This window comes from Natrix helvetica, assembly GCF_964273705.1.
Source record: "Natrix helvetica genome assembly, chromosome: 1".
NCBI classification, from domain to species: domain Eukaryota; kingdom Metazoa; phylum Chordata; class Lepidosauria; order Squamata; family Natricidae; genus Natrix; species Natrix helvetica.
This window is the reverse complement of record NC_138548.1, coordinates 37886895-37904499: the sequence shown is the minus strand read 5'-3', so window position 1 is coordinate 37904499 and position 17605 is coordinate 37886895. Positions and strand designations below refer to the sequence as shown.

At 39.6% G+C, this 17605-nt stretch overlaps 1 protein-coding gene and 1 long non-coding RNA gene across 2 annotated transcripts in view; one reads left to right on the top strand and one right to left on the bottom strand.

Annotated features, from left to right (window-relative positions):
* Positions 1–1300: 1300 nt before the first annotated feature.
* Positions 1301–14375, bottom strand: LOC309384450. The gene is made up of 5 exons (XR_014174062.1): positions 14361–14375; positions 11382–12402; positions 9412–9526; positions 7160–7204; positions 1301–1481 (listed from the first exon to the last, which is right to left on the bottom strand). It is a non-coding gene; the product is annotated as an uncharacterized lncRNA (long non-coding RNA).
* A 131-nt stretch (positions 14376–14506) lies between these two features.
* The window catches only part of TDRD9 (tudor domain containing 9), a 107947-nt gene continuing 104848 nt past the window's right edge, over positions 14507–17605 (top strand). The window contains exon 1 of the mRNA XM_081938016.1: positions 14507–14966. Within this exon, the coding sequence (XP_081794142.1) occupies positions 14812–14966 (155 nt within the window). The 5' untranslated portion in view covers positions 14507–14811. The remainder of the gene's footprint in view (positions 14967–17605) is intronic.

Here is a 17605-nt window from a genome sequence, read left to right as displayed (position 1 = left end):
CCATCCTTCTGAAGTTGGTAAGATGAGGTCCCAATTGTTGGGGGAAAGATGCTGACTCTGTAAACTGCTTAGAGAGGGCTGTAAAAGCACCGTAAAGCATATATGTCTAAGTGAAGTGAAGTGAAAGATGGTGAATCTACTAGATAGCACATTTACCAACATCCAATGGGAGGCTCCAGCTAATCAAGCTCAAGGCCTGGGAGAATATGGCCCTCCAGAAATCCATCAGGTAGGAATCATTATAGGAAGGCATATTGTTGCATTTCTTTTAAAGCTAAATGCAGAGTCTTCCATCCAATGGCCACGGAGAAGCATCAACATAAAGGTCCAAAGACTTTCAAATCTGAAAGTAGCTTACAAGATCAGAATCTTTCTTTCATGACTACACAGTGCCCTCTAGGCTGAATTTCTCATAGTGCTCAGCTGTGGCTTCTTATAGCTGAAACCCTCACCACCCCACTTGCCAAAATCTGGAGTGTTCCAGGAAAAAGAATGGGCATATTGACAAAACTGCATTATTTTGCATAATTATTCAAAATTAACAAGTGGCAGTTTCGTGGTTTTATATCACTATTAATACTGACAAAACTGACTAAGGACAGTCAATTCAAGATGCCATGCTAACTTGTGGGGATGCACGCTACATGTTTTTATCTGCAATCTAGTACGCAATTGATGTTTCAGTACATTCAGCAGCCTAATTTCTCCCATTCCCCTCATGTTTTATCTCTCCTCACACCTACACTTCAGGTTCATGCAACCTTGCAATTTTATCCTTGTCATCACTATTCAGTTTCAGTTACCCAGGGTTAGCACATCTGATAGTTTTTGGCAAAATACTTGACAAAAGGATAGAAAGAGCCAATCCACTGCTACTATCTAAAAGCCTTCAGCCTTCATCTTTTTTTCTCTTGGGACTTGACTTTGTAGCTGTGTCAGCAGACAAACATTTTCCTTAGGTTCTTTAAATAGAAACTACTTTATTTTGGCTGGTTTTGGTTGGTTAGATATTATGGTCTTACGTTATTCTAGATTCTGTTGTCTAACAAGATAAAGCATGTCTAACATGCTTTATCTACTATACTATGTTCTGAAGTTTTCTGCAGTGTATCCTGGAACCTTAACCCTAGGAGTGCTAAATATAGTATTGTTTTAGATAACTGTGTTGTATAATGTCATTATGTTGTACTGCATGCCAATTTGGGAGCTGGACAATTAGAAGAAAGTAGTGAAGAAAATAAATAAGTACAAAATATCAATTATGTCTAGGAAATATAGATTAATAAAATATTCAGCACACTTCTTGAACACCACATTTATTCACTCCATGACAGATGGCAGATTACCACTGTGCTAATGATGCACACTGCTTACAGAACACTTAGTTTCCCATGATGTGGCTCAGCTTGTTTACAGCTAGGATGATCGTTCAAAAATTCATACTGAAGAGTGCGAGTTTTAATGATGCTCAGGCCTGGTTCCTGAAATAACATAATCTTAATTAGATCAACAATAAACCATTTTTAACAAAATACTTACACTTTACTGGAAAATTATGACTTAAAATGATAGGGAAAAACCCGCAACCGATCAATTATACCGTGTTTTCCTGAAAATAAGACAGGGTCTTATTTTCTTTTGACCCCTGAAATAAGCGCTTGGCCTTATTTTCAGGGAGGTCTTATGATTTTTGAGGTGCAGGAGGCGGCAAGCGTGATCACCTCATGGCTGCTGCTGCATTGAGATATTTTCAGGGAGGGCTTATTTTTGGGCAAGGGCTTATTTCAGTGCATGCGTTCAAAAGCCTGATTGGGCTTATTATCCGGGAGGTCTTATTTTTGAGGAAACCGTATACTATGACATATTCCACTGGTCACTACCTAATTGCGTTTTCACATCAGAAGATTGCACCAAATATTTCTCAATTTTATTCCCCAAATCTGCTCCACAATGTAGACTTTTCATAGCAGACCTAAGTTACACACATGAGATTGACGTCGGAAGGAAGATCAGCCCATCCATATGATGTCATATGATGTTACAGTTAGCTCACTATTTTAGACACCTTTAGTATGACTACATATAAAATATATCAATTATTCTGATACCGAAAATATAACTATGAATTTTTCGAAGTTTGTTCCTCTTGTTCATTGGGCCTGATCAAGTCTAGATAGATATGCAAAACTAAGTGTTATTTTATGCAAACACATAATATGCAACAATCTAGATAGAATAATCTATGCATGTTTACTTGGTAATCAATCACAATGTGTTCAATATGTCTCATTTTGTAATAATTACAAACTACAGCATTGTTGCACATTATCCATTCCCTTCATTAATACATAGCTGTCAGAACCAGCATATGAAGGACACGATAACTGTATAATTATAATCAGTCCTTCTATCATCCAGTGGCAGTTTTAACAGGACTCAGCCAAGTAAAAGATTTGCTTTTTCTAGCATGGAATTGTCATGACTGCTTACAACACAAGAATGTGAACACCAGCTGTAAAGCAACAGCTAGAATGGTAGCTAGATTCTTTCATGTACAGTTGCAAGAAAAAGTATGTGAACCCCTTGGGATTACATGGAGTTTTGCATGAATTGGTCATAAAATGTGCTCTGAACTTCATCTAAGTCACAACAATAGAAAAACACAATCTGCTGAAAATAATACTATACAAACATTAGATGTTGCCATGGTTTAATTGAACATAACATATAAACATTCACAGTGCAGGGAGGAAAAAGTATGTGAACCGTTGGACTTAATAACTGGTTGACTCTCCTTTGGCAGCGATAACCTCAACCAAACGTTTCCTGTAGTTGCAGATCAGACCTGCACAACGATCTGGAGTAATTTTGGACCACTCCTCTTCACAAAACTGTTTCAGTGTAGCAATATTCTTCAGATGTCTGGTGTGAATCGCTCTCTTAAGGTCATGCCACAACATTTCAATCAGGTTGAGGTCAGGACTCTGACTGGGCCACTCCAGAAGGCATATTCTGTGCTGTTGAAGCTATTTTTTTGTTGAATTACTTGTATGCTTTGGGTCATTGTCCTGTTGCATCACCCATCCTCTGCGGAGCTTCAGTTGGCGGACAGATGGTCCTATGTTTTCCTGCAAAACATCTTGATAAACTCTGGAATTCATTTTCCCATCAATGACAACAATCCGTCGAGGCCCTGAGGCAGCAAAGCAGCCCCAAACCATGATGCTCCCTCTGCCATGTTTTACAGTGGGGATGAGGTTTTGATGTTGGTGTGCTGTGCCTTTTTTTCTCCACACATAGTGTTGTGTGTTTTTCCCAAACAACTCAATTTTGGTTTCATCTGTCCACAGTATATTTTGCCAGTAGTGTTGTGGAATATCCAGGTGCTCTTTTTCAAACTTCAAACGTGCTGCAATATTTTTTTGGACAGCAATGGCTTCCTCTGTGGTGTCCTCCCATGTACTCCATTCTTGTTTAATGTTTTCCTTATTGTAGATGTGTCAACAAAAATGTTAGCATGTGCCAGAGATTTCTGTAGGTCTTTAGCTGACACTCTAGGATTCTTCTTTACCTCATGAAGCGTTCTGCGCTGTGCTCTTGCAGTCATTTTTACAGGACAACCACGCCTAGGGAGAGTAGCAACAGTGCTAAACTTTCTCCATTTGTAGACAGTCTGTCTTACCATGGACACATGAACATCAAGGCTTTTGGAGATACTTTTGTAACCCTTTCCAGCTTCATGCAAGTCAACAATTCTTGATCGTAGGTCTTCTGAGAGCTCTTTTCTGCGAGGCATGGTTCACATCAGACAGTGCTTCTTGAAACCAGTAAACCCAAAACAGGTGTGTGTTTTTAAAGGGCAGGACAGCTGTCAGCAACACATCCAATATCATCACACTGATTGGAGTCAAGGTTGGCTCACTCCTGGCTCCAATTAGCTCTTGGAGAAGTCATTAGGCTAGGGGCTCACATACTTTTTCCTCCCTGCACTGTGAATGTTTACATGTTATGTTGAATTAAACCATGGCAACATCTAAGGTTTCTGTAGTATTACTTTCAGCAGACTGTGTTTTTCTATTGTTGTGACTTAGATGAAGTTCAGAGCACATTTTATGACCAATTCATGCAAAACTCCACGTAATCCCAAGGGGTTCACATACTTTTTCTTGCAACTGTATGTATGTTGTGAAAGATAATACTGTGTTTCCCAAAAATTACGACATGTCCTGATAAGAAGGCCATACCACATTTTTCTGGTGGGCAAAAAATATAAGCCCTCCCCTGCAAATAAGCCACCTGGACAACCCCCTACCTCCAGCCAGGCAGAGCACCGCTCACCAACCTAGCAGTATCCCAAAAGTGCCAAGCCGCGGGAACCGGGGGGGGGGGGGGGAGGCAAAGGTGATCGCGTTGCTTAGTGCCTTCGGGATACCGCTAGGTAGATATGAGCAGCTCTGTGCCCAGCTGAAGAGGGGGGTTGCCGGGTGGCTGCTCTCTTGCGAGCGGGCTCCCAAAGAGCCGGGTACAGCCTCATGGGCGAATGGCTGTGTTGCGCTGTCACAGCAGTGCAGCACAGCAGTCATGATGCGACCACACTCATGAGTAGCCACCCGGCAAACCCCCTATCCAGCCGGGCACAGCGTCATTCACTGACCTAGGAGTATCAACAAGCTGCGTGAGCGCCTGTTCACCACCGCACGGCTCCCGCGCCTTCAAAATGGCAGTGAATGGTGCTCTGCACGGCTGGAGGGGGGTTGCGCGAGCGCTCACATGCCTGCCAGCCTCACGATGCCCTGGCCCAGCTCTCTCCTCAGAGCCAGGGCACCTCCGCTGCTGCCACATGGCTTTTTCGGCGGCTTCCAAACTGAGTCTTCCAGTAGTGTCCACTCTGGGTATACGCTCTATGGTTGTATGCTCTCCCGGCAGCTGGCCCACAACCATAGAGCGCACGCCCAGAACGGCCACTGCCAGAAGACTCGGTTGGGAAGCCGCAGAAAAAGCCATGTGGCAGCGGCGTACGTGCCCTGGCTCTGCGGAGAGAGCTGGGCCAGGGCATCGTGAAGCTGGCAGGCGTGTGAGCGAGAGCGGAACAGCTGCTCGCGCAACCCCTCCTCCAGCTATGCAGAGCGCCATTCACTGCCATTTCGAAGGCGCCAAGCCACAGGAGCCGGCGATCAGGCACTCACGTGGCTTGCCGATACCCCTAGGTCAGTGAATGGTGGTGTGCCCGGCTGGAAAGGGGGTTTGCCAGGTGGCTGCTCGTGAGTGTGGTCACTTCATGCCTGTTGTGTTGCGCTGCTGTGACAGCGCAACACAGCCATTCGCCCATGAGGCTGTGCCCGGCTCTTTGGGAGCCCGCTCGCAAGAGAGCAGCTGCCCAGCAACCCCAAACAATAAATCCTCCCCTCATAATAAGGCCCAAGCCATATTTTGTGTGTAAAAAGATAATAAGACCCTGTCTTATTTTCAGGGAAACACGGTAGTTAAATAGTGCTATTTGCAACTCCCTGCCCCACACAAAAGTTGAAAAACATATGATTATGAATAAGAGTTTAAAATGCTCTGAGATGAGGGGGGAGGTGAAAGGGGTGCAGAAGGGGAACCAAGAGCTTGAGACCCACCAGATGAAAACAGAATTTGAAAGAATGTCCTTTTTCCTTAGGTTCCAAAATGTGGTTGAGGTAGATGATGAAGATTTAAGGGACATCATGACAAATATTTTGGCTGAATACATCCAAAAAGAAAAACAACAGATGGGGTGGGAACTGGACCTGGTTTATAGAGTAAACTCAGCATATGCTAGAACACACAATGTTCCCAGGGAGGTACACATTAAATTTCTCAGAAAGACTACAAGAGATGAGATTCTGAGTGCACAAAGGGGGCAAGTTTTGAAATACCAAGATAGAGAAATAACCATTCTGAAACAGATCCCTAAGAAAGTTAGAGAGAAAAGAAAAAACTACTCGCAATTAGGGAAGAAGTTATACCAGAAGGGGGTCTGGTTCAGATGGCTGATGGCTGAAGGCATGTTAATATTCTGGGAGGACACAAGAGTTAGAATTAACACAACCATAGAGGCTCAGGCCTTTATGGAAAAAAATCAAGCACTCCTAGATAAATCCGATGATGCTACACCAGACCTACAGGACACGGGAGGGGCCGGAGCTCTGCTGGCGGGGGGAGAAGGGGCAATACCAAGAAAACTCAGATCACAAAAATGAGCAAGAAAATCTGCTTGATATAAATTGATTGAAATTATTATTTGAATTTACATGCTGACAAGAATTATTATTTAGTATCAAACTTCATGTTTAAATGAATACTATGAGTACGGGGGGGGGGGGGGGATGACACCTTCTACATATTGTAACTGCCAAAATTTGTAACTCATTCCACTACCCCTTTCCTTTTCCATTTTTATTTTTAAAAAACCAATAAAATTTTGTTAAAAAAAAAGAGTTTAAAATGCTATACAGAGAAGACAGTGACTAGCGTATTTTAATACGAAATGGACTGGATCCAGATTTTAAACCTATAAAAGTTGTTTCTCCTTGTTATAACATCTGTTTCACTCAGTTTAACAAATTGACAAGATTTACTCATCCCCTGAATATTTTACTATGAGTTGCTTTGGATAATGAAATGGATAGCATATAAATTTAACAAATAAACTGGCTTGGATAATCCAATTTAATGGGTTAAGTAGAGGCGTCAGGAAGGTCATCCGGTCAGTAAAGATTCAACTTCATCCAGTCACCCCAATTATACTCCGAATTAAGGGATTACAGGGTCGTAAAAAGGGAGTTTTCTATTGGGAAAAATAGAGGAAAGGGGATACAATCATAAAAATCACTGACCATTTTTAGAGTACTCCTTACTTTTCCATATATCACACTATTTTAGTTTCCACCATGGTAAAGAAGGAGCCCAGCTAGCCTAGATACATGCCAAGTAAAATCTGAATCTTATTTAATGGATATACATATTAAGAAAATCCTAGATTCAGAAGAAGAATCATTACTTTCAGAGCTTTATGTACACATTTGGTACTAACGACAAATACAGAATCACTGTCAAGCTCTACATTAAGATCTTAATTAATGAAATATGTAATTATGACAGATCTATATACATTTCTAATTATGTTAGCACTTACTCCTCCTCTTTTTTTCCGCTGCTCTTCTTTCTGCTGAATGTTCACCTAAGGATAAAAGAATTTCATTATCAAAAGACCAAACAATAGACGTAGATCATATCAAGACAAAGTTATATTCCAATAAAAATGTTTAAGAGAACCCAAATAGTCAAGGCAAATATAATTACAAAAAAACCCTGTAAATTTGATTAATACCAGAAATTTTGTAGTCATGGATAAAAAAATCTTGATTATTTTAATTCACACTTTATGATACACAAATACCAGATAAGCCTATATAGCACCATGTTGGGGAGAGAGCTGCCATACAGAGTTTGTCAATAGGAATGTTAAACACAATTAAAAATCTGTATCAAGGAATGTCACTGAAAGTTTGGATTACCTTTCAATGATATTGAATTATTTATTCAATTTAACTATGTATTTTTAGTCATTTTGACTGTTGCTGAAAAATATATATTAGATCCAAAACCAATAACCCAATCTTATAAGAATTTGAAGAAATAAGGTTATTGGTATACTTTTTGCAAAATTTGGAGCAAGTTTGATAGCCTTTTGTATTTCTTTTTGTTTGACTGCTTCAGGTAACGTTTGATTAAGGATTGGTTGCAATCACCATCAAACAGTATTAACAATGCAATTCAGGAGTTGGAATGTGAATTCACATGGCTTTGTCTTGCTCTGCTCTTTGAATTAAGGCTGAAGATGTTCTTGAAATTTATGCATTTTTTGAAGCAGCAGATAGGTGATAGACTGTCAACATCTGAATTTTTTAATGAAAGGATCAGGAAAAGCTTAATGTTATATCATCACATATATTTTGTTGGTTCATCTTATATAATAGAAGAAGTAATTCCTTGATTGATCTTAAACAGCATACTTAAATTGCTTCAGTTATATAATAAATATCTATATACAATGAATATAATACAAGGCAAACTGGGAAGATACAGTAATCATGTATAAGAAAATTTGATCTATTTTCAGTCAACTAAAAATATACCATAAAACAAATGGAATCCATAATCTTTTATTGTACTTGTTATTTGGATGCAATTAAAGACAATGAGCCTCAACACAAATGTGGGAACAGTCAGGCTACAGATCATTTTTAAAAAATCCCTTGAAGCTTTTCCATAATAATAATTCCATTAATATCATCAGTTTGTAGTATATTAATTATTTACATCCAGCTAAATAAAAATTGTATGGATGCCAAAAGTCACTCAATAGCTGAGTGTCATAACTTTATTTGTCTTCTATCTCAAATAAAGAAAAGGGAAAGAACAGCCAGTTTATTAATTAAATTTATATGTCATCCCTCTCACTGTTGCAGCAACTCTGGGCAGCTTAAAGCATAATAAAAAATACAAAACTATTAAAAATTAGGAAAGATTAAATAAAGACTAAAAACCAAGAGGACAGGTGACAGGGATTTTTTCTCTACCCTGTGAGCCACCCCAGCATAAAACGCCTCTATCGGGGCCCCAAGTCAGCTGGCAGAGCCAGGTTTTAAGGCTCTTCTGGAAGGCCAGGAATGTGGGGGCAACTTCACCTCCAATGGGATTATATTTCAAAGGGAGGGGCCACAGCAGGAAAGGCTCTTTTCCTAGGCCCAGCCAGATGAAATTCTTTGGCAGATGGGATCTGAAGTAGGCTTCTTCTGCTGGAGTGAATGGGATGGACTAATCCTAGTACAGTGAGATAGTTCCACAAATACCCTGCACCATGCTGTGCAGGGCTTTAAAGGTGACAATCAACACATTGAATTAAACTTGAAAGCAAACTGGCAACTAATGCAGCTCGCACAACAGCAGTGTTAAATGTACCACCCAAGGGGTCTTCAGAACTATCTACGCAACTATGTTCTGTAGTAGTTGTAGCTTCTTAATAGTCTTCAAGGACAGCCCCACATAGAGTGTGTTGCTGTAATCCAAATGAGAGATGACCAGGGCATGAATGACTGCACAGAGTTTAGTGTAGCAGTTAAGGTGCTGGCCTAGAAACCAAGACACAGTGAGCTCTACTCATGCCTTAGGCATGAAAGCCAGCTAGATGACCTTGGGTCAGTCACTCTCTCTCAGCCCTACCCACATCACAGGATTGTTGTTGGTGGGAAAAGGAAGGTGTGTTAGGTGTTTTCACCACCTTGAGTTATTTATAAAGTAATAAACGTGGGATAAAAATATAATAAATAAATCTAAAACTGCATACGTAACTAGAGTTCCAGAATACACGCATATAAACTTTACCTCCAAATTCAATTTTGTAAAAAAGGTATCCTGTTAAGATCACAGAAACGACGAGAGGCTGAAATTCCTTTGAAGGTTTATAGATAGCCCACAACTTCGAAATATTAGCCAGCATCTATAAGTAGGAACAAAACAACAGCATTTGAAAGTTAACTTGTGCTTACTGGTTTATTTATTAAATTTATGTGCTTTTTATAATTACATTTGTATTTTAATTAATGACCTATAGGCACTCTTATTTTTTAAAAAAAACTTCCTCCAATTAGGGAGGCTTTATTTAGAATGTAATTAGCTTGTCCTTCATTTACGCAAGAAAGTAAGAGTTCTTTTGGATCACACGCGTGGTCTGTTATATTGTAATTTGCCACAGTGATCAACTACAAGCCACCGAGCAGGAAACCAAAAGCCCACCCTTATTAAATTTATTTCTCTAGCATAGTAAACAGCATCCAGCTTATTGGACCTTTTTATGAGTTAACTGTAAACTACTGTATTTTTCAAATTTTCAAAAAAGAGGCTGAAAATCTGGGTGCATCTTATACACTGAATACAGCATTTTTGGCCTCCCGAAACCTCACCTCCTTTGCAAAAATGTCCATGCATAGCCTTTAGGAGGCTTCCAGAGTGCTCCTGGGGGCTGGGAAGGGCAAAAATGAGTGAAAAACAGGCCGTTCAACGCCCTCCCCAGCCCCCAGGAGCACTCTGGAAGCCTCCATAAGGCTATTCATGCCCTGTTTTTGACAAAAAACGGGCCCGATTTCGGGAGGTCTGCAGAGTGCAAAATCTTCGTTTTTTAATTTGCCTCTTCAAAATCTTGTTGCGTCTTATACTCCAAAAAATACTGTATATTAAGTGTACCTAGTCAATTGTGGATCTTCTGTGAAACTATGGTTACCCAAGACGTAGCTTAGATTCTACATGAGCAAAAGGCTCAGGATGAGGCAACTTTATGCATTATTTTCTATCCTTCAACAGACATCTCCAGAACATAAATAAAAATACGATGCATCTGTATACTCCACTGGCAATGCCAGCCTACAGTTTCTATAATAGCTTCATGTCGGTATAGTAAAAGGTAATATATGATTACCTTTTACTATGCCGACATGCACATATATGATAGCGGTGCTCATCTCCATTTCAAAGCCGACAAGCCAGCGATGTCCGAAGACATCTCTGTGGTCATGTGGCCAGCATGACAAAACGCTGAAGGCACATGGAACACTGTTACCTTCCCACCAAAGGTGGCTCCTATTTTTCTACTTGCATTTTTACATGCTTTCGAATGGCTAGGTTGGCAGAAGCTGGGACAAGTAACGGGCGCTCACTCCATTACACAGCACTAGGGATTCAAACTGCTGAACTGCCTTCTTATCAACAAGCTCAGCATCTTAGCCACTGAACCTCTGCGTTCCTCATGTAGGTATATCCTCCCCTCATAAATTCATACAGTGAAGAGAATAAAAGCTATGTATCAAAAGATGATAGCAGCCTCCACCTCTAGTGGCAATGAATTTCATATACTCTTAGGATTGGTTACCGAAGGCTCACTTTTTTACCAGACACAGGTAGGAACTGCAGCTCGGGGAAAAACCTATTCCTTTAAATAGCTTGTTAGTTGGATAAGATGCTACCAGACCCGAGATTTTGCCAGCGCGGATTAAACAAGGCTCTCCTACTACAAGATAGGGGGCGAGTGAAAGTGGGGTAGTAAGTGCTCTAATTCTCTCTCTATACTCCCAATCCTTCCCCGGCTGTCATAGTAGCTGGAACTGGGCTTTGAGTAAACCCAGTGTCTTTTGTGCTCCTTAGACTCATCCCGGTAACCTTCCCCAACAAACGGTGCTCCAACATTCGCAAACGACCGGGACTCTCCCAAGGCGCACGACGGGCGCTGACAGACAGCAAAGGGTTTAAAAAAAAAGCCTCCCAGCCAGCCCGCTATCCCCAAAAGATAACAACAAACCCACCTTCAAAGTCAGGGAAACCCCAGGAAAGGAAGGTCACAAACGGTTGATTGTAGAGTAAGGATGCCGCAAGGATTGCTGGGTACGGAAACAGCGTCTGCCTAGAACGGCTCTTCATCCGGCTTCGGCCGCCTACAGCACCCCCTGTTCAGGAGGACCACGCTAAAAGAGTCGCTTCCTCCCCCATAATGACTGTACGTTGCTGCAACCTTGCCAAGAAACCTTGGTCTGGCTTGTTTTCCCGCAGATCTTCTGAATAACGGGACACCGATGTGCAAGGAAGTTCTGTTCTTTCGGTTTTTCCACGGGCAGGAGCATTACTGCCACTTGAGTTTAGCCAAATACACTTACGATTTCGGTTAAATTCAGTGCGCAGAAAGAAATAAGCTTGCCAAATTCAATAGAGTATATTAAAAAGAGGTTGAAATACCAAAGATGCTAATAGGCGGATTAATTCCGTTTTATTTGATTAACTGACGCTGTATTTTAAGTCGACTTGAATAGGATCGTGCTGCCCTTGTGGCTAACGCTTTGCATAGTCTGCTTTGTCTCTGATAATTCATACTGGACTAAAACGTCTGATTTTCTTCGAATGATAAGCTCATATACATTCAGTATAATTCTCCTTCCAAAAATATGCATAGTCTTTGTTTTGGCTTACATTTTACAATCAAAGCTTAAAGTATACTCTTTCCACTTCAAGAGTATGCCATAATGATTTCAATAGAATTTATTCCTAAGTAAAAATGTACAAACTTACTACCTTAAATCGTCACTGTTCTCTTAAAGTACAATATATTAAATACAGAGGACTCAGAAGTGCAACCTAGTGAATAGGGGCAGCAAGTGGTTAAAAGGTTTTGTAAAACCACTCAGTATTCACAATTAAGAATTGCAGCTTTGTTGTAATATGGAATGACCTCAAAATAGAACTTTCTTTACAACATAAACTGTATATATTATTAGGAATGGAAGAAATCCGTTCTTCAACTTGATCACATCCTGGTTTACTGGAAATTAATAGCTAAAGGGAAAATTATGACAGCTTCAGTCGAATCCAGCATCAGTTCAGGAAAGACAGAATTAGATCCTTCATAAACTAAATGTCTTTTTATAGCATGATGATTTATTCTGCCATATCTCGGTATTAAGAATGGTTTAATATCGAGACATGGCAGAATAAATAATCCAAGTCAACTATCACTAACCATGCTGGTTTTAACCTTAGGATTGTCCAGCACTTCCAGAAAGCCCCATGTTATAGAACAAAACAAACATTGCACATTGTCTTTACAATCATATGTAGTTTGACTTTCAATCAGGTTTACCTCTGTATAAGCACGCATAACATGAAATGCAGATTCATAAATCTCTTAAACTCACTTGCTATACTTTCAATTTACCCATGCAAGAGCTCATTTTATCATAAATCTGCAGATTAGTTATAGATCTGACAGATTGCAGGATGTCTGGTTTGGCAGGTGAATATTACATAGAAGGAAGGGGAGACGTGTCTGTTGAATTTATTTCAGCTGTTGAGAGATGTTGCTGAGAGTTTGAGGCTTATATTAAATTCAGATAGTTAACAATAAAAGATAGGACTCCATTTTAAACTGTAATCCTGATCTTATTGAAGGGGATTCATGGACTAGTTTTATACGTTTTGTGAAATTTTATAGATCATCATTTTTGAAATGCACTGTTAAGCTGTATTCATTGCAAAACACCAACTCATGATTAACTGAACCACAGTTCATTATTTTAACTGGGTTTGTATCACCAGAGATGGTATTCTATCGGTTCGGACCGGTTTGCCCGAAGCAGAAATTGTGGGTGGCCCTGCCCACCTGCCCCAGCTCTATGGTATCCCATTTAGGCCCTTTTTTTGCTAAAAGTGCATGCGTGGAAGGCTGTGCGTGCGCTCACATTTGTGAACTGGTTAGGGAAGGTGAGTGTTAGGACCAGAGCTACAATTTGTCTGATCAGCAACCTCAGAATATGATCCAAAAAGTTCCATCTAAGTGCAATATAAACATCCCAACAACCTCTTTTTCTGCTGTTTTCATATTACAGGTTGTCCTCAACCTAAAACTACAATTGAGACCAGAATTTCCATTGTTAAGCAAGGCAGTTGTTAAGTGAGTCACACCCAATTTTCCCCATGTAGTTGTTAAGTGAATCACTGTAGATACTAAGTGAATGATATGGTCATTAAGTAAATCCAGCTTTTATTGGTCAGAAGCCAGCTGAGAAGATTGCAAAAGTTGATCACATGACCCTGATATGCTTAATCTTGTAAATACATGCTGGTTGCCAAACTCCTGAATATTGATCATGTGACTATGGGGATGCTGCAGTTGTAAGTGCAAGGATCAGTCATAAGTCACTTTTTTTCAGTGCTGTCGTAACTTCAGATGGTTGTGAAACAAAGGTTTGTTAAGTCAGACTACCTGTAACATCTTCAATACATCCAATCCATACCAGAGAGACTTAAGTGCATTTAATTGCAGTGTATTTAATTTAATGAACGTCTCATCAATTGTCAGGGTGCATTGCGTGATGTGGCAAAAGACCACCCATCCCAGTCATAAGTTCCTTCTAACCCCATCAAATATGCAGTATAGATTTGAAGTGCTAAGCCAGAAGTTGTAATGCTCCTAATGCTGGTTAGAAGTTGTGGGAAATCAATTAAAGCAAAAATGCTAATTTGTCAGTTGATGGCTCAGAATGGAAGAATCTAGCTGGAATAGTTGATTTACGGTTGATTTGTACAAATGCAGCCATTTGGGTTAATTCCATTAGCTATAGGCCAGTTAACCCCAAATTAATGAGTTACAGAAGCACAACTAACTGCAATTTAATGCAGTTGGGAGTCGCATTATGAATATCTTCTGTGTGATTGTGTGTGTGATATGTCTGTCTGTCTTTATGTTGAGTAAATGCACAACACATCAACTCACCAAGCAGCCCATCCCGTTTTACAGTACTGTGCTGAGTGAACGTAACCACGTAGTCTATGGTTGAGCGCATCTACCGGTAGTATAATAAAGAAAACTGGGTTAAATAATGAATTGCAACATAAAAACCTTTCCGTGTTTGCGTGTACTTTCACTGTAAGTCTGCGGTAGTCTACACTGAATACAATCGGAATTGCTTCCAAGCGCAATCCTGCGCCCTTCTCAGAAATAAAGTTTATTTTCAATGCATCTTAAGCGTGCGTAGGAGATACGATGCCAAAGTAGGAAACCGAAATCGAACTAACCAAAAAGCAGGCAGGTTAGTTGCAGGTTCGCTGAACAAGCGCAGAATCTCGAGGTCTAATTGGGCACGTGGCTGTAGCCAGGCGGGGCCCGCTAATTAGTTCAGCGCGGGCCGGTCGGCTGGCCTAAAGGAGGGATACTTTTCTTTCTTCGCGGCTTCTTAGGGTCCAGCCATGTTGCGAAAACTCACCGTAGATCAGATCAACGATTGGTTTACAATTGGCAAAGCGGTCAGTGGGGTGGAATTCCTGGGGGGCGAAGTCCGGGCTGCTGGCTTTGCTCATCACCTCGTGGAATCTGTGGAAGAGCCGGAGCCTGCTGCTAATGTGTAAGTAGGCCGGGACCTGCAGCCAAACTAGTTCTCGAGCTCACGTTTCACAGGATAAGCTGTTTAGAAAGGTTCAAAACTGCCCAGGTTCTTTGCTGTTGAATGGTATAAATTAAGCGCCTTCCATCAATAAATAACACCCCCCCCCCCATTCATCAATAGGATGGATTTCACCGTTGCACAAATTCTTCTAAGATTATTAAGCCCGATTTGTTTTTAAAAATAGAATAACAACTCCCCCCCACCTCTCCGTCCGTAATAGTCTGATGGTGGCTTACCTCAAATTGCGAATTGTGTAAATGATATGTTAAGTTTGAAGATGCTGCAACGCGTTTGTTTCTGAATTACAACTAGCTTCTGTAAAGTAAGCAGCACTACGCAGCTAAAAACACTCTCTGCTACCTGTGTGTATAAAAAAAAGTGTATTATAAAAAGTCAACCTGAATCTATTAAACGGTCAGAACCTCAAAGAATATAATGCTGTTTTCTTCTTTAAAGCAGAGAGAAATAAGAGTGGGAATTGCTTCTTTCTGAATTGGGCTCAACTTGGCCAGGTTATATAAACTTAAAGCAGCATATTTATCTATTTGGTTTGGGTTTTAAATATTTTTTGAAGTGTGTCAATCTCAGCTTGCCAGAACTTCAGTTTTACCAAAAACATTGATGGTGTTCACAGATACCAGGTAGCAATAAGTCACAATTTCCTTATGCTTTATTTAATAAAATACAATTGGTTATGTACACAACACACCAGACTAAATCCAAGCCACAGTAGGGTTTATAGTACAATAATGTGTGTATTCAGCCATTATATGAGCACCATATAGCATGCTAGTAATTCTTAGAGAATTCGTTCATCCCGGTCTGTCCATAGAAATAAATTGTCTATTGTGGGATTAAACCCTGTGCTAGCTAAATCTTGGATTTGATCTATTCATCTCAACTATTTTCACTGGTATCTTGCTCTGCAAATGTAAAATTACTGTATGGCTATAGTTCTCACATAAGAACTATAACTGTGTTTATAGAATTTTAAATTCTAAATACACATGGTTGTAGTCTCATGTCTCTTTATAGGGAGAGTTGAAAATGAATAGCTATATTACTTAACATCCTCTGAGGTAATGTTAGCCTGTTTATCACAGTATTGTTTTTGTAGAGTAATAAGTATTTTAACTGAGAATAAAACAAAAGGGAGCTCTTTATGGAGAAACAGAGAAAAATATTTCAATCATATAATTTTTTTCTTATTGCCTGTTTCTATCTTGGGGTTTGAGTCCTGAAGAACAATACATTTGTCAGCATGTTTACTAAGAAGAATATAGATCAAATGAGATTTATTCAAAGTGTATACTAACCAGCTTTTACAATATTTTTCTTTGTTGCTTCAACTTCACAGTTTTATAATATTGTTTGCAGACAGTGAAGCAAAAGAATGCTAATGAGAAAAACACCTTGGAAGCCCCCCTTTTCTACTACTTCCTAATTTTCACAATTGTTTAATTGCTTTCAGTGCAGAGCCTAACTAGAGGTTCCCAAATCAACATTGTTGAGTATACAACACATATTAACTAACCATATTTTAGTTCAGCATATTGTACACATTGTGCCATTTGACTTAATATTTTAAAGTTATGATTATTCTTTGAAATTAACCCAGTGGAGGTTTATTCTGTATCTGCAGACGTCACACTGGCAGAAGCATTCATTTAGTTCAATTTTTAACCCTCATCTAAATCTCTCCCACACTCTCATGCTAACATCATGATTTTTCAAAAAATTAACATCATTTGGTACAAAAAGTACTATTTTAGCAATTTAAAAAAATCCCATTTCTTTGCAAATCTAGATTTCATTTTTCATAAAAAATTACAGCATAAAATCTAATTCAATGTATTGCTTCTGGGCATTTATCTTTTCTAGTGGATCTGAAGCAAAGGAAAAGAGTTCTTTTTTGGTAATAAAGGATTGCAAGCCATAATGTATCTGCTTTTTTATCAGACTATTTCAGATAAAGGAATTTTGGCTTATATAGCCATTTTTTTACAACCTGTGAATGAATGTCATTTCAGATCATCCTATATATGAATGAATTTTACTGAATTTCTCCTGGATGCAAATAAAGCTGTCATGCAGATTCCCTTCCCTTTTAGGTTTTATTTTTGTGTTAAAGCAAATAATACACCAGCATTAGTCTGGCTGCTATTTGCATCCTCCACAGCAGTGTTTCTCAACCATGAGAACTTTTAAGATGTGAGGACCAACTCCCTCAATGGCTGGAGAATTCTGGGAGTTGAAATCTACACACAGCTGCCGAGGTTGAGAAACACTGTTCCACAATATTCCAGATGTAGTCTCATGCCAGGGAATTGTGGAGAGTACATTGTACCCATTATAAAAGGAAGAAATATATATGTCTTAAATCTGGGATTAAATCTTAAAATGTGCATATATATTTTCCAAAGTTTCAATATAGAAAAGTGTCCTTTGGGTGCTAAGTGTATCTTTGGCATATTTTACTACTCTTTTTGTTTTTGTTTGTTTGTTTAAAAGGCAAAATATGGTGCTATTGTTGTGACCTGCTTTAGGCCTTCATAAAGCTTATCTCTTTCCAGTTTATTAAAAACAGCATCTTTTAT